Source organism: Belonocnema kinseyi, chromosome 1 (genome assembly GCF_010883055.1).
Source record: "Belonocnema kinseyi isolate 2016_QV_RU_SX_M_011 chromosome 1, B_treatae_v1, whole genome shotgun sequence".
Classification (NCBI taxonomy): Eukaryota; Metazoa; Arthropoda; class Insecta; order Hymenoptera; family Cynipidae; genus Belonocnema; species Belonocnema kinseyi.
In genome coordinates this window covers 34,139,039-34,162,335 of record NC_046657.1, presented here as the reverse complement: position 1 = coordinate 34,162,335, position 23,297 = coordinate 34,139,039, and the positions used below count along the sequence as shown (strand labels likewise).

At 19.9% G+C, this 23,297-nt stretch overlaps 1 protein-coding gene across 2 annotated transcripts in view; it reads left to right on the top strand.

Annotated features, from left to right (window-relative positions):
- The window catches only part of LOC117180859 (golgin subfamily A member 6-like protein 22), a 129,917-nt gene that overhangs the window by 16,508 nt on the left and 90,112 nt on the right, over nt 1-23,297 (top strand). For both annotated transcript variants that reach the window (XM_033373446.1, XM_033373523.1), the window contains exons 4-9: nt 9,073-9,263; nt 9,356-9,497; nt 9,583-9,676; nt 15,095-15,237; nt 15,308-15,377; nt 21,272-21,568. In XM_033373446.1, the coding sequence (XP_033229337.1) occupies nt 9,073-9,263; nt 9,356-9,497; nt 9,583-9,676; nt 15,095-15,237; nt 15,308-15,377; nt 21,272-21,568 (937 nt within the window). The remainder of the gene's footprint in view (nt 1-9,072; nt 9,264-9,355; nt 9,498-9,582; nt 9,677-15,094; nt 15,238-15,307; nt 15,378-21,271; nt 21,569-23,297) is intronic.

Genomic DNA, 23,297 nt, shown 5'->3' with positions numbered 1-23,297 from the left:
TAAAATTAATCTTTTGGGTTGAAAATGCAACTATTTCTTCAAAAATATTTTTTGTTTTGTTAAAGGTTCATTATTTAAGTAAAAAATCGAACTTTTCTGATATAAATTAAATTTTTTGACTGAAAATGTAACTATTTCGTTAAAAATGTATTTTATTTGTTTAAAAATTATTTTTCTAACTGAAAATGGAACTTTTCTATTTTTTATTAAAATGTGTATTGTTGAAAATTCATCTCTTGTGGCTAAACATTTTTTTCAAATTTTAACAATTTTCTTGAAAAGTTGTATTTTTTAATTGAAAATTCATGTATTTTCTTGTAAATTTGTATTTTTTGGGAAAAAATAATCTTTTGGGTTGAAACTTGAACTATTTTTTGTTTCGTTTATGGTTCATTATTTTAATGAAAAATTTATCTTTTCTCATAATAATTAAATTTTGTAGGCTAAAAATTTAACTATTTCGTTGAAAATTCACCTCTTCTGGTTCAAAAATTCTTTTTTTTTGTTTAAAATTTAACAATTTTGTTGGAAAGTTGTTTTTTTTAGAAGAAAATTCATGTATTTGTTTCAAAATCTGTATTTTTTTGTAAACAATCATTCTTTTGGGTTGGAAATTAAACTAATTATTATAAAATATTTTTTGTTTTATCAAAGGTTTATTATTTTAGTGAAAAATTGCTCTTTACTGATAGAAATTTAATTTTCTTCGTTGAAAATGTATTTTATTTGTCGGAGAATTAATTTTTTAATAAAACATTTAATTGTTATTTTTTTGGTTAAAAATTTATTTCTTAAGTCGAAAATTCACTTTTTTTGGTTGAAAAATTATTTTTCTAACTGAAAATTGAACTTTTCTATTTTTTATTAAAATATGTATCATTGAAAATTCACGTCTTGTGGCTAACATTTTTTTTCAAAATTCAACAATTTGGTTGAAAAGTTGGGTTTTTTAGTTGAAAATTCATGTATTTTCTTGAAAATTTGTATTTTTTATGGTAGAAAGTTAATTTTTTTGCTTTGGAAATTTAACAATTTTGTTGAAAAAATGTGCTTTTTAGTTAAAAATTCATGTATTTTGTTGAAAATTTGTATTTATTGGTAGAAAATTAATCTTTTGGGTTGAAAATTAAACTATCTATTTAAAAATATTTTTTGTTTTGTCAAAGGTTAATTATTTTAGTGAAAAATTGATCTTTTCTCATAGAGATTTAATAGTGGCTAAATTTTTTTTTCAAAATTTGACAATTTTTGTAGAAAAGTTGTGTTTTTTATTTGAAAATTTTTATTTTTTGGTAGAAAATTAATCATTTGGGTTGAAAATTTAGATATTTATTTTCTAGTATTTTTTGTTTTGTTAAAGGTTCATTATTTTAGTGAAAAATTGATTTTTTCTGATAGAAATTTAATTTTGTTGGTTGAGAATTAATTCGGAATTTAACTATTTCCTTGAAAATGTATTTAATATGTTCTTTTGATTAAAAGTGTGTTTTATTAAAAATTTATCTCTGGTGGTTAAAAATTATGTTTTTGTTGTTCAAAATTTTAAAATTTTACTGAAAAGTTGTGTCTTTTTAGTTAAGAAAATGTTTTTTTAGTTGAAAATCATCTATTTTGTTAAACAATTCTCGGTGTTGGTAGAAAATTAATCTTTTATGTTGAAAATTCGACTATTTGGTTCAAAAATTCATTTCTTTGGTTAAAGATTTATTAATTTGGTTTGAAATCCATTTCTTTGGTTGATAATGTATCTCTTTTCTCGATAGTGCGTTTTTTTAATGAAATTTTATTTTTTAATTGAAAATGTTTATTAAAATGTTCCTATTCATTTTTTCTCGAAATTTTTTTTTATTAAAATTTATTTGTCTTTAAAATTCAATACTTTGAATGATATTCTTTTCCTTTATCGACTGAAAAATGTTGAAAATTTGGATTTTTTTGTTAAATTCAACTATTCTTGATTGAAAAAAATATATATTCATGATTGAAAATTGATTGATTTAACGGAAAATTTAATTTCTCTATTTTGGTTCAAAATTGATATTTTTGAGCTGAAAACTCAACTGTTTTGTTAGAAATATTAATTTTTTCCTTTAGCATTACTGATTTCCTACGTGTTAGGTTGTTTTTAGTCTTAAAAATAATTTTGATTGGATAGGGAAAAAGAAAATTCGTCTAGGAAAAGTCAGGAAAAATCAGGAAATTCAACCAAAAATAGGAATTTTCAAATGAAGAACTTATTTTTAATCAAAAGGATAAATTGCCGTCTAAAAAATACAAACCTTGACCCACAATGGAAGAGATAAATTATTAGTAAAAAATAAATTAAAAAAAACCTTAAACTTAAAATAGAATATTTAAATTTTCAGTAAAAAGATGAATTTTCAGCCAAATAAAATAAAGTTTTAACAATATAATTAAATTTCAACGAAACAGATAGATTTTTTTCAAGCAAGATTAAATTTCGATCTCAAAAAGATCAGTTTGTTACAAAAAATGGAAAAGTTCCATTTTCAATTAAACAAGTAAGTTTTTAACTAAAATTAAAAATTTTCAAGCCAAAGAAAATTAATTTTTAAATAAATAAATCTATATTTACCACGAAATATTAATTTTTTACTGAAAAGGGCACATTCTTATCTAAAGAATATTAATTTTCAGCAAGAAAAATAAATTCTCTAAAAAAAACGACTTTTTAATGAAAAAAATTATTATTTAAGAAAAAAGATGAATTAGTCTTTTAAAAGGTTAATATTTTACTGTAAAAGATGAATTTTTAACAAAATGCATGAATTTTCAATAAAATAGTTAAATTTTCAAACAAATAAATAAATTTTTAATCAACAAAATAAAGTCTCAAGTACATAAGGTTCATTTTCTACCAAAAAACTAAAAATCTTCAAAAAAATAGATGAATTTTTGATTTAAAGTAGATGAATTTTCAACCTAAAATACAATAATTCAATTTTCAAGAAAAGAATTAATTTTTGATAAAAAAAAACATTTTTCAACGAAATATTTCAATTTTACACCAAACAGGTAAATTTTCATCCAAAAAGATTAAATTTCGATCCCAAAAAGATCAATTTTCCACAAAAATTGGAAAAGTTAAATAGTCAATTAAAGAAGTCAATTTTTAACTTAAATGAAAAATTTTCAACTCAAAGAAAATTAATTTTCAAATAAATAGATGAATTTTTACTCCTAAAGATTAATTTTTCACTAAAAAGGACAAATTTTAAACTAAAAACTCAATTTTTCAATTAAATATACCTCAATTTCAACCAAATATATGAGTTTTTTTTACCAAAAAGATGAAGTTTTAACATGAGATTACTGTTCTACAAAAAAATATGAATTAAAAAAAAAAGTTGAATTCTAAACTTGAAATAGAATAGTTAAATTTTTTAGTAAAAAAATAAATTTTCAACCAGATAAAAAAAAACTTTTAACGCTAAAATTAAATTTTTAATCAAACAGATAAATTTTCAACTTAAAAGATTATTTTTTTACTAAAAAAGATTATTTTTTAACCAAAAATAAATTAGTTAAATTTTCAGTAAGAAAAATAAATTTGTAAGAAAAAACACGACTGTTTAATCAAAGAAATGATTATTTAACCAAAACTATAAATTAGTCATTAAGAAGCTTAATATTTTACTGCAAAAACTGAATTTTCAACAAAATACATGAAATTTAAATAAAATTGTTCAATTTGCAACAAATTAAATTATTTTTAACAAAAAAGATCAAGATTCAATAATAATACATTTTTACCAAAAAATACGATTTAAAAAAATATTTGAATTTTCAACTAAAACATAGATTTTCAACTTGAAATAGAATATTTAAATTCTTAGTGAGAAATTTTTTATCCAAAATGATTAATATTTTATGAAAAAAAATCTAATATACTTGGAATAGTTAAATTTTTAGTTAAAGAAATTATTTTGAACTAAAATGATGAATCACCAACCACAAAAATAAATTGTTAATTGAATGGAATAATTTTCAATTCAAAAGATTAATTTTTTTTACCGAAAAAGATAAAATTCCGAGAGAAAAAGATAAATTTTCAACTACAAACGATAAAATTTCACCGAAAAATAGAATAATTAAATTTTTATTTAGAAAAATAAATTGTTAACAAAAAATACACATTTTCAATAAAATTCTTTAATTTGAATAAATAAATGATGTTTTAATCCAAAATATTAATGCATTAATTAAATTTTTGTTTTAAGAAGTGAATTTTTATCATAAATGATAAATATTTTGGCAAAAGGAAATTATGTTTTACCCAAACAGATGAATTTTCAATCCAAAACATTAATTTTATACCAGAAAAAGACATATTTTTTACAGAAAAAGATCAATTTTCAACAAAAAATGGAATGTTTTAATTTTTAGTTAGAAAAATAAGTTTTAAAGAAAATAAAACACGAATTTTCGATACAAAAATAATTCGTATTTTTATTAAAGATTATATTATTTCATTTTTGGTTTACAAATTCAGCCATTTGGTTGAAAATTAATGTCATTTATTGAAACTTTGTCTTTTTTTTGTGTGAAAAGTTCATCTTTTCGGTTAAAAATACAAGTATTTGGTGAAAGTTTAATTTTTGAGTTTGAAAATTCAACAATTTGATTAAAAATATATATATATATATAATTATTTCAAAATTTATATTTTCTGGTAAAAAAATTAATCTTCTTGATGAAAAATTCAACTAGCTGATTATAAATTGATCTATTTTGTTTGAAAATTAGTCCTTTTTGGTAGAAAATTAATCTTTTGTGTTGGAAATTAAACTAATTATTTAAAAATATTTCTTGTTTTATTAAAGGTTCATTGTTTTAGTGAAAAACTGATCTTTTCTGATAGAAATTTAATTTGTTGGTTGAGAATTTAACCAGAGTTTAACTATTTCCTTGAAAATGTATTTTATTTGTTTGAAAATTAATTTTTTTCCTGAAAATACTGAAATTATTGACTAATGCTTCAACCAAACAAAAAATAAATAAATTGCTAACAGAATAGAAGAATTTTCAACCCAAAAAATTAATTTTCTACCAAATAAGATAAAATTCCAAGTAAAAAAGATAAATGATTAACTTTAAACGAAAAATAGAATAGTTAAGTTAAATTTCCAAGCAAATAAATAAATTTTTAACCAAAAAGATTAAGTTTCAAGTACATGAGATTAATTTTTCCATCAAAAAAAAACAAATCTTCAAAAAAATAGATGAATTTTCATTCAAAACTGATACATTTTCAACTTAAAATACAATAGTTAATTTTCCAATAAAAGAATTAATTTTCGAAGAATAAAAAAAATCTTTTTTGAACGAAAAAATTCAATTCTCTACCAAAAAGATTAATTTTTTACCAAAAGATTAATTTTTATAAAAAAGATCAATTTTCTACAATAAATGGAATAGTTAAATCGAAAAGATTAATTTTCTACCAAAAAGACAACATTTAAGTAAAAAAAGATCAGTTTTCAACTACAAGAGATAAAATTTTAACCAAAAATAGAAGTTACATTTTTAGTTAAAAAAAAATTTAAACAATAAACACCCATTTTTAATAAAATACCTTCATTTTAACAAAATAAATGATTTTTAGCCAAAAAGATTAATTTGGAACGAAAAGAGATTACTTTTCTAACCAAAAATATAAATTAAAAAAAAAAAATAGTTAAATTTTCGTCTGAAACAGATAAATTTTCAACTTAAAATAGAATAGTTAAATTGTTAATCAACAACATAACATTTTTTGATAAAAAAAAGATCAATTTCCCAAAAAAATGGAATAATTAAATTTTTATTTGAAAAAGTGAATTTTTGGTTTTAATAATAGATTTTATAGCGAAAGAATATTAAGTTTTACCCAAACAGATAAATTTTCAATCCAAAGGATTAATTTTCTACGAGAAAAAAGACATATTTTTTACTGAAAAAAATAAATTTTTAACCAAAAATAGAATTTTTAGTTAAAGAAATAATTGTAAACTAAAATGATGAGTCTTCAACTAAAAAATTACATTTTTAACTGAATAGATGAATTTTGAATCCAAAAGATTAATTTTTTACCAAAAAAAGACAAAATTTTAAATAAAAAAGTTAAATTTTCCGCAATAAATAGAAGACCAAAGAAAGACAAAATTTGAAGTAAAAAAGATAAATTTTTAACTACAAGAGATAAAATTTAAACAAAAATAGAATAGTTAAATTTTCAGTTTGAAAAATAAATTTTCAACAGAAAAACTCGATTTTTAATGCATTCATTTTTCATTTTAAAAAATTTCCACAATAAATGGAATAGTTAAATTTTTAGCTAAAGAAATAATTTTTAACTAAAATAATGTATTTTCAACTAAAAAAAACAACATTTTTAACTCAATGGATTGATTGACAAAATTTCAATCGAAAAAGAACATTTTTAACTACGAAAGATAAAATTTTAACCAAAAATAGAATAGTTAGATTTTCAGTAAAAAAAATCACAAAACACATAAAACAAAAAATACTTTAATTTTAATCAAACAAATGATTTTTTAGCTAAATAGATTAATTTTTAACTAAAAGAGATTACTTTTTTACCAAAAAATAAGAATGTTCAAAAACTAGTTAAATTTTCACCTAAAATAGATCAATTTTCGACTTAAAATAGAATTGTAATAAAATTATCAGTAAAAACATTAATTAAAAAAAATATTTAACTTTTTAACCAAACCGATGATATTTAAACCAAAAATATTATACTTCGATAAAAAAGATAAATTTTTTCCAAAAAATTGAATAGTAAAATTTTCAGTTAGAAAAATATTTAAATTTTCAAGGAAATAAATAAATTTTTAGCCAAAAAAATGAAGTTTCCAGTACAAAAGATTACTTTTCTACCAAAAAGATTCATTTTTATTTAAAAAGATCAATTTTCTACAATAAATAGAATGGTTAAATTTTTAGTTAAAGAAATTATTTTTGACTAAAATGATGAATTTTTAACCAAAACAATAAATTTTTAACAGAATAAATGAATTTTTAATCCAAAAGATTAATTTTCTACCAAAAAAGAGAAAATTTAAATAAAAAAGATAAATTTTCAACAACAAGAGATCAAATTTTAACCAAAAATAGAATAGTTACATTTTTAGTAGAAAAAAAATTAATTTTCATCAAAAAACACAAGTTTTTAATAAAATACCTTAATTTTAACGAAATAAATAATTTTTAGCCATTAAGAATAATTTGGAACGAAAAAGGAATTACTTTTCTATCAAAAAATACAAAATTTCAAAAAATAATTAAATTTTTGTCTAAAACAGATAAATTTTCAACTTAAAATAGAATATTTAAATTTGCAGTGAAAACATTATTTTCAAGAAAATAGTTAAATTTTTAACCAAACAGATAATATTTCAACCAAAAATATTATATTTCGATAAAAAAGATCAATTTTCCCCAAAAAATTGAATAGTAAAATTTTCAGTTAGAAAAATAAATTTTCAACAGAAAAACACGAATTTTCAATAAAATAGGTGAATTTTCAAGCAAATAAATAAATTTGAAACCAAAAACATGAAGTTTCAAGTACATGACATTTAATTTTCTACCAAAAAATACGAATCTTCAAAAAAATAGATGAATTTTCACTCAAAACAGATAAATTTCGAACTTAAAATACAATAGAACCAAAAAGATTAATTTTTATCAAAAAAGATCAATTTTCCACAAGAAAATCAATCGTTAAATTCTTATTTAAAGAAATAATTTTTAACTAAAATGATGCATCTTCAATTAAAAAAAATTTTTAACTGAATAGATGAATTTTTAATCCAAAAGTTACATTTTTAGTAAAAAAAAAATAATTTTGAACGAAAATAGATTACTTTTATAACAAAAAAACAGGATTTTCAAAAAAAAAGAGTTGAATTTTAAACTACACAAGATACATTTTCGACTTGAAATAGAATAGTTAAATTTTTAATCAACAGCATTACATTTTTAGATTTAAAAAAATATCAATTTTCCCCCAAAATTGAAATAATTAAATTTTCATTTGAAGATGTGAATTTTTAACTTAAATGATAAATTTTCTAGCAAAAAGAAATTAAGTTTTATCCAAACAGATGAATTTTCAATCCAAAAGATTAATTTTCTACGAAAAAAAAGACAGGTTTTTTACTAAAAAAGATAAATTTTCAACAAAAAATGGAATTGTTTAATTTTTAATTAGAAAAATAAGTTTTCAAGAAAAGAAAACACGAATTTTCGACACGAAAATAATTCCTTTAGTATTGAAAATTTGTTTTTTCCATTTTTGGTTCAAATTTGATTTTTTTAGTTTGAAAATTCAACCATTTGTTTAAAAAATATATATAATTCTTTGAAAATTTATATTTTCTGGTAGAAAATTCATTTTTTGGTGAAAAATCAACTAATTGATTATAAATTTATGTATTTTCTAGCAAATTCGTTCTTTTCGGTAGAAATGAATCTTCTTGGTTGAAAATTTATCTTGTTTGGTTAAAAATCCAACTGTTTGGTTGAGAATTATTCTGTTTTTGTTGAGTATTCATAATTTTAGGTCGAAATTAATCTTTTTCATGCAAAATTAAACTACCTTGTTAAAAAATTGTTTTTGGTTTGTTTAAAATTAATTTTTAAACTCAAAATTTAATTATTAGTTAAAAAATTTAATTGTTTGGTTGAAAAACAACTTTTTTTTTTAAATGTCAGTTGTCTTGTAGATAATTCGTCCTTTTGTCTAAAATTTAAAAAATCTGGTAGAAAATTCGTTTTTTTTTTATTAAAAATTAATTTTTTTATATATGAAAATTTAACTTTTTTATTTTTGGTTAAAGCTCATGTTTTTGAGTTGCAAAATCCACCTATTTCGTTGAAATTTTTTTTTTTTATGCTTAGAAGTAAATTATAATGGAGAGGGAAAATGGAAAAATTCATCTTGAAAATGTCAGGAAAATCAGGGAATTTCGAAATTGGGATTTTGTAGCCAGTTAATTAATAATTTAATATTTCCCTTCTAATTTCTAAAAATATCGTTCCTAGGTTTGAAAAAATAAGTAATTACGTAGAAAATTTCCAACATGATTATAAAGCGATCAAAGATCGACAAATTGTTCACGAGATGGAACTTTTGAAGATTAAAAAACAAGATGAGGAAATTGATCACCTTTTAAAAGAAATCAAGCTTAAAGAGAAACGAAATTCTAAAAAAAATGCCGAGAAGGCCGAAAAAGGTATTGAAAAGAAACAAAGTTCTCAATAAAATTGATTAAATAAGGAACATTTTTTCTCTAACATTTCGTTTTTTGATATTTTTCTTTTTTAGTTGATCTCCTGGAGAAAATTAGAAAGCAGAAAGAGGAGGTCAAGGCTGATATCGTTTTGTGGAAAAAGCGAATTCAAAATCGAAAAGAAAAGAAAGCAAAATTCGATGAATTGAGTGCCAAATTTCAACAAAAGGAACAAGAGTAATTTTCTCTCTTATTTCGACAATAATGATCATTTTTATTTAAATTGGAAATTTATAAAATTGTTTTTTTTTTCGAATTTAAGGAAATTTGAGGCTGAAAAAAGAGTCGAAGAATTGAGAAATAAGATTCAAGCTTTGGAGGATGGTAGAAAGGTCAAAATAGAAAAACACGAGGCTGTAAGTTCATATTCAATTAGAAATTTTAAAAATTAAATATAAAAATTTTATCTTGTGTTCATTTTTCACAAAAAATTAGTAGTTTCATCCAAAAAGTTAAATTTTCATCGCAAAAGATTAATTTTCGACTAAAAAATGAATGGTTAAATTTTCAATCAGAAAAATAAACTTTGATCAATAAAAAAAAACGAATTTTCAACAAATTTGTTGCATTTTCAACCACAGAAATTAATTTTTAACCGAAAAAGTTAATTATTTATCAAAAAGATTAATTTTCTGCCAAAAAAGACCAATTTTCAACAAAATACATTAATTTTCTACTAAAAATAATCAATTATCTACCAAAAATAGAATAGTTAAATTTTCAAGTAATAAAATAAATTTCTAACCTTCTCTTTAACTGAAAATTTAACTATTGTATTTTTTTGCGGCAAATTGATCTTTTCTTTATCGAAATTTAATATTTTTGGTTGAAATATCATCTGTTTGGTTGAAAATTCAAATATTCTATTTTAAGTTGAAAATTAATCTGTATTAGGTGAAAATTTAAGTATTTTTTAAAAAAATTCTTATTTTTGGTTAGAAAAGTAATCTCATGTAGTTCAAAATTATTCTTTTTATTTTAAAAAAATTCTTTATTCGGTTAAAATTAAAGTATTTTTTGTTGAGAATTTGTGTCTTTGGTGAAATTTTTTTTTATTGAAAATTTACTAATTCTATTTTTGGTTTAAATTTTATCTTTTGTAGTTAAAAATTTTCTTTTTTGACTGAAATTTTGTCTTTTTTGGTTGAAAATTAACCTTTTGAATCGAAAATTAATTCATTCAGTTAAAAATTAGTTTTTTTAGTTGAAAATACTTTATTTTAGTTAAGAATTATTTCATTAATTAAAATTCATTCTTTTATTGAAAATTTAACTATTGTATTTTAATTTAAAAATTCATATATTTTGTTTGAAGATTCGTATTTTTTGGTAGTAGTTATTGAAAATTTATATATTTTATTGAAAATCAGTCTTTTTCTGTTGAAAATTTATTTTTCTCTTTTCGTTCCAAATTAATATTTTTGGCTAAAAATCATTTATTTGGTTAAAATTAAGGTATTTTATTAAAAATTTGTGCGTATTTTGTTGAATTTTTTTTTTTTTTACTAAAAATGTAACTATTCTATTTTTGGTTTCTGGTAGAAAATTAATCTTTTGGATTAAACAATCATTTATTCAGTTCCAAATTAATTTTTTTAGTTTTAGATTTATTATTTTAGTTCAGAATTATTTCTTTTTTAATAAAAATTAATCTTTTTGATGGAAAATTCATCTGTTTGCTGGAAAATTATGATTTTGTTTGGTTTGAAAATTAATTCTTTTGTTTTGAAAATTTAACTATTGTATTTTAAGTTGAAAATTCATATATTTTGTTTGAAGATTCGTATTTTTTGGTAGAAAAGTAATCTTATGTACGTGAAACTTCATCTTTTTGGTTAAAAATGGATTTATTTGCTTGAAAATTTTAATAATTTATTTTAAATTCGTATTTTTCTCTAGAAAATTTTTTTTTAACTGGAAATTTTACTATTCAATTTTTTGGTGAAAATTGATCTTTTTTAGTGAAATATAATTAAATATAATAGGTGAGAATTTAACTAGTTTTTGAACATTCTTATTTTTTGGTAGAAAAGTAATCTCTTTTAATTAAAAATTAATCTTTTCAGCTAAAAAATTATGTATTAGGTTAAAATTAAGGTATTTTATTAAAAAGTTGTGTTTTTTGTTGAAAATTTAATTTTTTTTTCACTAAAAATGTGACAATTTTATTTTTGGTTGAAATTTTATCTTTTGTAGTTGAAAAGTTTTCTTTTTTACATGAATTTTTTTATATTTTGGTAGAAAACTTATCTTTTGAATTAATAATAAATCCATTCATTAAAAATTTTATTGTTTTGGTTGAAGATTCATCATTTTAATTAACAATTATTTCTTTAACTAAAAATTGATTTATTGTATTGTGTGAAATTTATTTATTTAAAATTTCATTTTATTTAAAAATTTATTTAATTAAAAAGTCGTGTTTTTTGTGAAAAATTTGTGTTTCTTACTTGAAATTTAATTATTTTATTTTTGGTTGAAAATTGATCTTTTTTGTTAAAAAAAAAACTTTTGAGTTGAAAATTTATCTGTTTGGTTAAAAATGTAATTGTATTGTTGAAAATTTATTTTATTTAGTTTAACATTGATATTTTTTCTGAAAATTTAAGCATTCTATTTCAAGTAAAAAAAAAAATTTATTTCTATTTTTGGTTATAAGTTTATTTTTTGTATTTGAAAATTTACCTTTTTTACTTGAAAATTTCATCTATTGCAAAATAAAGAAATTAATTTTTAACCAAAAAAATGAATATTCTGGCACAAAAGATGAGTTTTCAAGTAAAAAGGATAAATGGTGGTGAAAAAATTGAGACCAATTTTTTCACAATTTAGAAGTAAATACCAAAATTAAAAAAAAATTATTTTAAGCCAGTGGACAAAAAACAAATAACACCAAATTATTAAATACCACTTATCTGGTCAAAACGATAACATAAAAAAAGGTGAGGAATTAATTTTTTACCAAAAATAACATAGTTAAATTTTCAGAAAATGAAAGAATTTTCAGTAAGAAAAATAAATTCTCAAGAAAAATACATTTTCAATAAAATGGTTAAATTTTGAACAAAATAAATGAATTTTTTTTACCAAAAAGTTAAATTTTCAACCAAACAGATAAATTTTCCACTAACTATTTTAATTTTTTTAAATAACATGAATTTTCAACCACATATTTGATTTTTTAAATGAATTTTCAAGCTCGTAGTTAAATTTTCAAATAAACAGTTGAGTTTTCAATAAAATAGAATAAGTTTCGATCAATGCATTTTTTAACCAAATAGATGAATTTTCAATTCAAAAGTTTAATTTTCTGTCTAAAAAAGAGAATTTTAAAATAAAAAAAGACAAATTTTCTTCTAAAACTATTTTTTTGTTTCCATAAAAAATAGAACAGTTATATTTCCAATAAGAAAAATACATTTTTTCCCCAAAAAAAAAAACCACTAATAAGATTACTTTTCTACCAAAAAGACCAATTTGGAATAAAATAGTTCAATTTTTAGTAAGAAAATCAATTTTTAACCAAATTAAATAAATTTTTAACAAAATAGTAAAATTGTTAACCAAACAGATGAATTTTAAGCCAACAAGATTAAATTTCGATAAAAAAAGATCGGTTTTCTTCAAAAAATGGAATAATTAAATTTTCAATTAAAGAAATGAATTTTGAATTAAATAGATGAATTTTAAATCCAAAATATTAATTTTCTACAAAAATAGACTAATTTTTAGCTAAAAAAATTAACATTTGTTTTGAAATTTATCTGTTTGATTAAAACAGAACTTTTTTGTTCAAAATTCACATTTACTGGTTTGAAACTTCAGTTGTTTTGTAAATAATTCGTATTTTATTTTTGGTTATAGAAAATGGAAAAATAATTAATTTTTCATTTAAAGAAGTGAATTTTGAACCAAATAAGAAAAATTTTAATCCAGAACATTATTTTTCTACTAAAATAGAAAAAAAATCAACTAAAAAAATATGGAATTTTGATAAAAAAATAGAATAGTTAATTTTTTTAAATGTGAAATAAATATTCAACAAAAAACTGAATTTTCAATAAAATAGGTCAATTTGACCTTAAAAAGATAAATTTTCAACATCATAATTAAATCTAAAAAAAAATAGAAGATTAGTTTTCTACAAAAAAGATTTTTTTAATTAAAAAAGATGAATTTTTAACCAAAAATAGATTAGTTAAATTTTCAATAAGAAGAAAACATTTTTGACACAAAAAATGGGACTTTTGAATAATACTTAAATTTATACCAAAGAAATTAATTTTCTACCAAAAAATACGAATTTGAAAAGAAATAGTTTTTATTTTCACCTGAAACGGATAGGTAAATTTTCAACCTAAAATAGAATAGTTAAATTTGTAGTAAAAAAAAAAAAAAATAATTTTCAGACTAATAAAATAAATTTAAAAAAAAACAGATCAATTTCCAATCAACAGGATTAAATTTATATCAGAAAAGATCAATTAAAAAAATTTGTTCACTGTTCATTTAAAGAAGTTAATTTTTAACTAAAATCATAAGTCTTCATTCGAAAAAATTTTTTTTAGCGAAATAGTTGAATGTACAACCCAAAATATGAACTAACTCCCAAAAAAGACAAATTTTCAATAAAATACATACATTTTTAAGTAAAAAAGATCAATTGCAAATCAAAAATAGAATACTTCATTTTTCAGGTAGAAAAATAAATGTTCAACAAAAAAAACACGAATTTTCGATACGAAAATTAATTTTTTTTTCAAACATTTGTCTATTCCATTTTCGATTAATTTTTTTTTGTCGTTAAAAAATTTAACTATTTGGTTCAAAATTATATTATTTATTTAAAATTCTTCCTTTTTTGGTAGGAAATTAATCTTTTTGGTTAAAAATACAACTTTTTGGTTAAACATTTATACTATCTGAACATGAATTGATTTATTTTGTTGAAAATTCGTCATTTCAAGTAGAAAATTAATCTTTTCGGTTGAAAGTTAATATCTTTTTTTTAAATTCCAAATTTTTTATTGGAAATTAATCTGTTCTCGTTGAGGATTCATTTATTTTGTTTAAAATTCAACAATTTAAAAGTTGAATTCCTTCTTCAGCAATTTATTTTTTGGTTTAAGATTCATAATTTTAATAAATCAAAATTATATTTTTTGGTTAAAAATGAACTTTTTTGTTAAAAATTCCCTTTCATGGGTATCAAAATTCAGTGTTTTTTTTGTAGAAAATTTGAATTTTTGTCTTTCATTAAAAAGTATTTTAGAAAATTCAACTCCTTTGTATAATTTTTTTTTTAATTGAAAATTAATTTTTTTAAATGCAAATTTGACTTTTCCACTTTTTTTACGAACTGAACTACTTTATATAATATAATATATTAATAATAATTTTTCTATTTAAAATTCACTTGTTTTGTAGATAAATTTATTTTTTAAATTGAAAATTAATTTTTTCAAACGAAAATTTAAGTATTTCATTTTTTGTTAAAAATGGTTCTTTCAAGTGTAAAGTTTTAACTGTTAAGTTTAAAATTAATTTCATTAGTTGAAAATTCATTATTTTAAATATCAATTTTTATCAGTTATGAAAAATATTGTTCAGCTTTTCTTTTCTATTATTTTAGATATTCGAGACTACAAAATAAAAAAAATTTTATATGATATTAATTTGATATTTTAGTTTGAAAATTGAGTTTTTTAATATTTCAAAATTAAATCTTGTCTACAAAATATGATTTTTAGTACCTGCTTGTTTCATTTTTATAGGAAATGAATGAAAAAAGGTTGAGAATCGAGAAACGTAAAATGGAAATTGCTTCTAGAAAGAAAAAATTAGATGATTTAAAAGAAGAGCAGGATTTGATACAAAATATGGAGCAACAATTAAGTATTGAATCTCGCGATCGTTTGTAAGTTTTATAAAAATTTTATACGCAATTTATTTTTAAATTTTAGATTTTAAGGCTTTTTCTTTTGCAGAAGGCGACAAGAAGAACAGAAACAAGAATCGCAAAATACGAAATTGAAGCTTAAAAACATGGAAGAAAAGGTAAGACATTTTTATCGATGTTTATTTAAATTTTTTATTTTTAGTCTATTTTTTTTAAACATATAAAAAACGTGTATTTAAGAAATTTTTTTTTTTTAGTTCTTAAAGTTTATTTATATATTAGAAAGAAAATTAAATTACAAAATGAGCATGCCAAAAAAAACAAATAATTCGTTCATTTTACAATTTTATTGTTATGAACAAATAAACCATTTAACAAATAGAAAATTTAAATTAATTTTCGCAGAAAAAAATTATTTTCCATTTTATTTCTATTGAAATAGCTTTTTAGAGTTACTGGAATTTGTTAATTTGTTAACGTAAATTATTTAGAAAAAAACAAAATGTTAAGTGTAAACAATAATCTGTAGTTAAGAAAGTTTATTAAAACATTCTAGTATATAGAAAACGGAAAACAAATTTTTCCCAAAAAAAGATTGAAAATTTTCTATTTGTTAACTTAAATTATTTATAAAAAATCTTAAATTTAGGGTTAAAAAACTTTCAGGAGTTTGATATGTTTGAGAAGCCACGCATATAAATATTATATATGCAAGAATTTTTTCCGCGATAAAAGAATGATTTTTAAAAATTTTTTAACCTAAATTATTTATAACATTTCTAAATCTTAAGTGTAAACAATAATCTGCAATGAAGAAAGTTTTGTAAAATATTCTGATACATAAAAGATGGAAAAAAAATTTTTTCCGCAAAAAAATAATGCAAATTTTCTATTTGTTAACTTAAATTATTCATAAAAAAAGCCAAATGTTAAGTGTATATAATAATCTGAAATCTAGTAAGTCTTGTAAAATATTCTGATAAATATGGGACGGAAAACAAATTTTTCTGCGAAATAGGATAAAAATGTACCATTTGTTAAATTAATTTTTTTTTTAAACAAAACTAAATTTTAACATTGCAGATTATCAGAATATCGTAAAATATTTTTATTATTTATAATAAAGCTAAATGTCGAGTTTAAAAAATTACCTGCAGTTTAGTAAATTTATTAAACTATATAAAACTATCAAACAAATTGATAATTTTATATAAAACATACTTTTTCCACGAAAAAAAGGATGCAAATTTTCTGCTTCTTAAATGCAATTTTTCCTAACAAAGCTAAATCTTAATTACTAAAAATTGCGTCTAGGTTAGTAAGTTTGAGAAGATATTTCGATTGATATTAAATTTCAAATAATTTTTTTTTAATTAGAAAATGGTGTATTCTTTTATAACAAAAAAAAATAGTTCAAATAAAAAATTATTTAGAGTATAATTTGTAGGAAATGCGAAGAATTCGATGTAATTCTTAAAAAATCAAAATGAATTTAAACAATTTCAAAATATGAAAAAATTTGATGGAATTCAGTAACTTTGAAATAAGCTTAGAAAAATTAAAGGGAATTCAAAAGAATTTGATGAAATGCTTAAAAATTCAAGGTGAGGTTCAAAGATTTTAAGATCAATTTAATAAAAACATTTTAAAAAATCCATCGAATTTAGTAAAATTCAGTCAATTTAGAAGTTTTCAAATGAATTGAAAAAATTCAAGAGAACTTAAAAGAATTAAGCAAATAGTGAAATTTTTCACAAAAATAGTTGAATTTAAAAAAAACATGAATTTACAAAAAAAAAATAGAATTTGCAGTTAAATTTTCAGTTAAAAAATTATTTTTTGATAAAAAAACGAATTTTCAACAAAATATTAAAATTTTCCTCCCAAAAGTTAAATTTTGAACTAAGAAGATTAATTTTTTACAAAAAATATTAATTTTTAATAAAAAAATATGAATTTTCTAGCTAATACTTGAATTTTTCACCAAAAGGATAAAATTTCTTAACAAAAGATGACTTTTGAACAAACTACATGATTTTTCAACAAAGCAGTTAAATTATTAATAAAAAAAATGAATTCTCAACTAAAATAATAAATCTTCGACCAACTAAAATAAATGCTTAATCTAATAGTTTTATTTTCAACAAAAAAGATGAATTTTTGACAAAGTAAATGGATTTTTAAACACAGAAACAAGAATTTTCAAACCCAAAATATGAATTTTTAACCAAACAGTGAAAATTTCAACCAAAAAAGATCAATTTTCGACAAAAAATAGAATTTGCAGTTAAACTTTCAGTTAAAAATATGATTTTTTAATTTAAAAAAACGAATTTTTAACAAAATACTAAGATTTTCATCCAAAAAATTAAATTTCAATCCAAAAATATCAATTTTCTATAAGAAATGATAATTTTCGAACAAAATACTTAAAGAGATTGATTTTCAAACCAGAAAGAAGAATTTTCAACCGAAAAATATTAATTTTGACCAAATATTTTAATTTTCACAAAAATAGTTGAATTTTCTACCAACAAAGACGAATTTTTAACGAATTACATAATTTTTCAACTAAATATTTTGAACGATAAATGTGATTTTTGTCAAAATTTTATTTCAATAATTTTTAGTTTATATTTTTTTTCGAAATTTTTTTAACTATTGTAAACTTTAAAAAAAATTTTTCTTAAAAAAAATGAGAAAAGTGGTGTATTTGTTTACAAGAAAAAAATTGTTCAAATAAAAAATGATTTAGAGTATAATTTATGGAAAAAGCGAAGAATTCGATGTAATTCTTAAAAATTCAAAATTCTCTAGTCAAAAAATTAATTAATGACTACAAAAAAATTCAAATGAATTGTAAAAAAAAATTTTTAATTAAAAAAATCCTTTGATTTCAATAAAATTTGACTGAATTCAGAGGAATTTAAGGGAAACGAGAAGAATTCGATGAAATTAATGAAAAAATCAAACGGAATTAAAAAAAAAAAAAAACAATCAAATGAATTCAAAACGATTCAGAAATATGACAAATTAATTGAATTAAAAACATTTCGAAAATATGAAAAATTCATTTGAATTTTTTTTAAGCGCTTCGAAATGCCAAGGAATTTTTGAAAAACATTTCAAATCATTTAATCCATTCATCATCAGGACTTTGCCTTACGATAAAAAATCTTTCAACAAAAATAAAAATATTTCACCAGGCTGTTTCTAAAAAAAGAAATTTTTAAACTGAAATTTTCAGTTTTTATCAAAAACGAAGAGAGATATGAAAAAATGCGAAAACAAATAAAGAGTTCGATTAAACTTGTTTTTTGTTACTGAAAAAATTTATTTTTTGATTTAAAAAAATTAAAATGTGGTTTTTACACTTTTACAATTTTATTTCGATAAAAATCACATTTACCGTTTAAAAAATTAGTTGAAAAATTATGTAATACGTTAAAAATTCGTCTTTGTTGGTAGAAAATTCAACTATTTTGTGAAAATTAAACTATTTGGTAAAAATTGTATGTATTTTGAAAAAATTAGTTTTTTATTGAAAAATAATTTTTTAATTGAAAATTTCACTGCAAATTTCATTTTCTGTTGAAAATTCATATTTTTTGGTTGAAAATTCTTCTTTCTGGTTTGAAAATCAATCTCTTTTGTTAAAAATTAACCTTTTACGGTTAATATTTGGTTGAGACTGCATGTATTTTGTTCGAAAATTATCATTTCTCATAGAAAATTGATATTTTTATTTGAAATTTAATTTTTTGATGAAAATCTTAGTATTTTGTTGAAAATTCGTTTTTTTTTCATTAAAAAAATTATTTTTTTAACTGAAAGTTTAACTGCAAATTCCATTTTTTTTGTTAAAAATTGATCTTTTTTGGTTGAAAATTTCACTGTTTGTTTAAGAATTCATATTTTGGGTTTGAAAATTCTTTTTTCTGGTTTGAAAATCAATTGCATTTGTCAAAAATTCATCTTTTTTGTTGAAAATAAAACTATTAAACATTTATTTTAGTTGGTTGAAGATTCATTATTTTAGTTGAGAATTCATTTCTTTGATTAATAAGTTAACTGCTTTGTTTAAAAATCATGTATTTTGTTAAAAAACTATAATAAATCATAAAATAAATAATAATAAAATTATAAATAATAAAAATAATACAAAAATAAAAATAATAAAAAATAACAATAAAATAACTTTTTAAGGGAAAATTTTAATATCCATTTTAATAACCAAAAAAGATGAATTTTCAACTATAAACGAAATTTGCAGTTCAATTTTCGGTCAGAAAAATTATTTTTTTGATAAAAAAAAACTAATTTTTAACAAAATGATGATTATTATTATTGTTATTATTATTAGCTCGAAAATTCATATCTTTTATTAAAAATTAATCTTTTTTGTTCAAAATTGAATTTTTTTAGGGAAAATTTTAATGTTTTTTTGAAAATTCGTTTTTTTATCAAAAAATAATTTTTTTATTGAAAATTTAACTGCAAATTCCATTTTTTGTTGTAAATTCATGTTTTTTTGTAGAAAATTGATATATTATGTTAAAAAATCATCTTTCGTAGTAGAAAATTGATCTTTTTGGTTAAAAATTCAACAGTTAGCTCAAAATATTTTATTTTTTATTAAAATTAATCTTTTTTGTAGAAAATTAATTTTCTTGGTTAAAAATTTAACTTTTTAGAAGAAAATTTTAATGTTTTGTTGAAAATTCGGTTTTTTTTATTAAAAAATACTTTTTTCAATTGAAAATTTAACTGCAAATTCCATTTTATGTTGTAAATTCGTCGTTTTTGGTTGAAAATTCAACTATTTTGGTGATTAATTTCACTATTTGGTTGAAAATCCATATTATCGATTCGAAAATTAATCTTCTGGGTTCAAAATTTAACTTTTTGCAGGAAAATTTTAATATTTTGTTGAAAATACGTTTTTTTTTTATAAAAAAAAATATTTTTTTATTGAAAATTCAACTGCGAATTCCGTTTTTTGTTGTAACTTCTTTTTTTTTATTTGTTGTATTTTATTAAGAAAATCATCTTTCGTCGTAGAAAATTTATCTTTTTGGTTAAAAATTCAACTGTTTGCTCAAAATATTTTATTTTTTATTAAAATTAATCTTTTTTTTGTAGAAAATTAATTTTCTTGGTTAAAAATTTAACTTTTTAGAAGAAAATTTTAAAATTTTGTTGAGAATTCAACTATTTTGGTGATCAACTTCCCTATTTGGTTGAAAATCCATATTATCGATTCGAAAATTAATCTTCTTGGTTGAAAATTTAACTTTTAGGCGAAAAGTTTTTATATTTTCCGAAAATTCGTTTTGCGTATTAAAGAACAGTTTTTTAAATTGAAAATTTAACTGCAAATTTCATTCTAGTTTCTAGTTTGAAAATCAATCTCTTTTGTTAAAAAATAATCTTTTTCGTTGAAAATGAAACTATTAGATTAACAATTTATTTTAGTTGCTAAAAGATTCATCATTTTAATTGAAAATTCATTTCTTTTTTTGTTCAAAATGCAACCACTTAGCTAATAGTGGAACTACTTAGTTAAAAATTATTTTTTTTTTTCATTGAATAAGAAACTACTGGATTAAAAATGTATTTTAGTTGGTTGAACATTCATTATTTTAGTTGAGAATTCATTTTTTTGGTTGTTAGTTTAATTATTTGATGAAAATTAATTATTTTGTTTAAAAAATCATCTTTTTGTTTGACAATTTAACTATTTTTCTGAAAGATCTGTTTTTTAGTTGGAAATAAATTTTTTCATCGAAAATTGAACTATTCCATTTTTCGATTGAAAATCTATGTTTAGAAAACAAATTCGAAAAATATATTTTTTCATTTCAAAAAGTAGAAATTTGTTTTCACAGTTTTAGCTAAAAAATTAGCTAAAAAAATATTAAGGGGATATTTTTGTTACAATTATTCCAACGAAAAAGTTTGCCTTTTTTACATTTTGCTTGTTTTTCGATTAAAATTGGAAATTTCGATTTTCGAAATTTTTCAATAAACTAAAAATTTATTTCAATTTCAGTTTGACACTGAAGAATTGAAATTCAAGGAACTCTGCGAAGCCAATAAAATTCAAATGATGAGTTTCAAAGAACTCGAACTTCCAGAAATCCAAAAGAATTTCGCCAATCTTCAAATTGTCCTTCATGAAAAGGAAATTGAACTAAAAAATACGGAAAAAAATTTGGAGAGTCTCCAAAAGAATCAAGAAGAAGAAATCCAAACGAAGAGGGAAAAACTTCAGGAAGCGATGCTTCTTTTGGAGGCTGAAAAACGGAAATTCGAGGAGCAGAAGAAAATTTCTGAGGAACTCGATCAGGTATTTCAGGCAATTTTTTGAGACCAGGAAAAATCGGAAAATAACTGTGAATTTATTTTTTGATAATACCATTTAAAATAAGTTTGATTTCAACTTTTTTGCCATTTTTCTACGAAAAAAACGAATTTTCAACAAATTACATAAATTTCCAAGTAAATATTTAGAAAAATTAAATAATTTTTAGTTTATATTTTTTTTTTACATCTAAACATTTTTTTTAAATAAAAAGGTCAATTTTAGAAAAAAATTAAGAAACATATTTTTTTAAATGTTGCATTTTGATTTGAGAAAATTAATTTTGTATTAAATAGTTAATTTTCAACCAATCAGTTAAAAAATTAACAAAGTAGTTAAATTTTCAGTTAGAGAATTAAGTTTTACACACAAAAGAATGAATTTTTAAATAAATTTTATTTATAAATTTTAATTTAAAACAAGAAGGCAGTTCAATTTAAGAAACAAAATGAATTTATTACAAAACAATTTAATTTTCAATCAGGGAGATTTATTATCTACCAAAAAAGACGAATTTTCAGCAAATTACATAATTTTTTAACTAAATTTCGAGGAAAAAGATCAATTTTCTACCACAAGAGATGAATTTTTAACAAAATAGTGAAATTTTTCATCAAAACAGTTGAACTTTCAACCATAAAAGATGAATTTACAGCAGAAAATGAAATTTGTACTTAAATTTTCAATTTAAAAAATGGTTCTTTAATAACAAAAACGAAGTTTCGAAAAATATATAAAATTTCCGTCTAAAAGCTAAATTTTCAACCAAGAAGATTAATTTTCAAACAAAAAAATTAATCATTAATAAAAAATATATAAGTTCAAGCAAACAGTTTAATTTCTAACCAAAAGAATAAATTTTCTACAACAAAAAATTATTTTTTAACAAATTAGTTCCACTTTCAACTAAGTGGTTGTATTTGGATTTTAAAAAACAAAATTTTTACCAAAATAGATTGATTTTCAAACAAAAAAGAATAATTTTCAAATCAAAAATATGAATTTGCTGCCAAATAGTGAAATTTTTAAATAAAATAGTTGAATTTTCAACCAAAAAAGATGAATTTACAGCAGAAAAACGGAATTTGAAGTTAAATTTTTAATTTAAAAAATGATTATTTAATAAAAAAACGAATTTTCAGCAAAATATTAAAATTTTCTTCTAAAAAGTTAAATTATCAACAAAAAAGATTAATTTTCAATAAAAAATATGAAATTTAGAGCAAGCAGTTGAATTTTTAACCAAAAAAAGATTAATTTTCTACGACAAAACATAGTTTAATGTTGAAACAAAAAAATGAATTTTCAACGAAAAAGATGAATTTTTTACAAATTAGTTCCACTTTTGCATTTGGGACCAAAAAAAATCAAATTTCTACCACAAAAGAAATTGATTTGCAAATCAGAAAGAAGAATTTTCAAAAAATAGTGCAATTTTTTACAAAAATAGTTGAATTTTTAACCAAAAAAGATGAATTAAAACAAAAACGGAATTTGCCGTTAAATTTTTGGACAGAAAAAGTATTTTTTTTTATAAAAAAAATAATTTTCAACAAAATATTAAAAGTTTCATCCCAAAAACTATATTTTCAAACAACAAGATTAATTTTCTACCAAAATCGTTCAATTTCCAAAGCAAAAAAATGAATTTACAACATAAAATGAAATTTACAGTTAAATTTTCAATTAAAAAAATTGTTCTTCAATAAGAAAA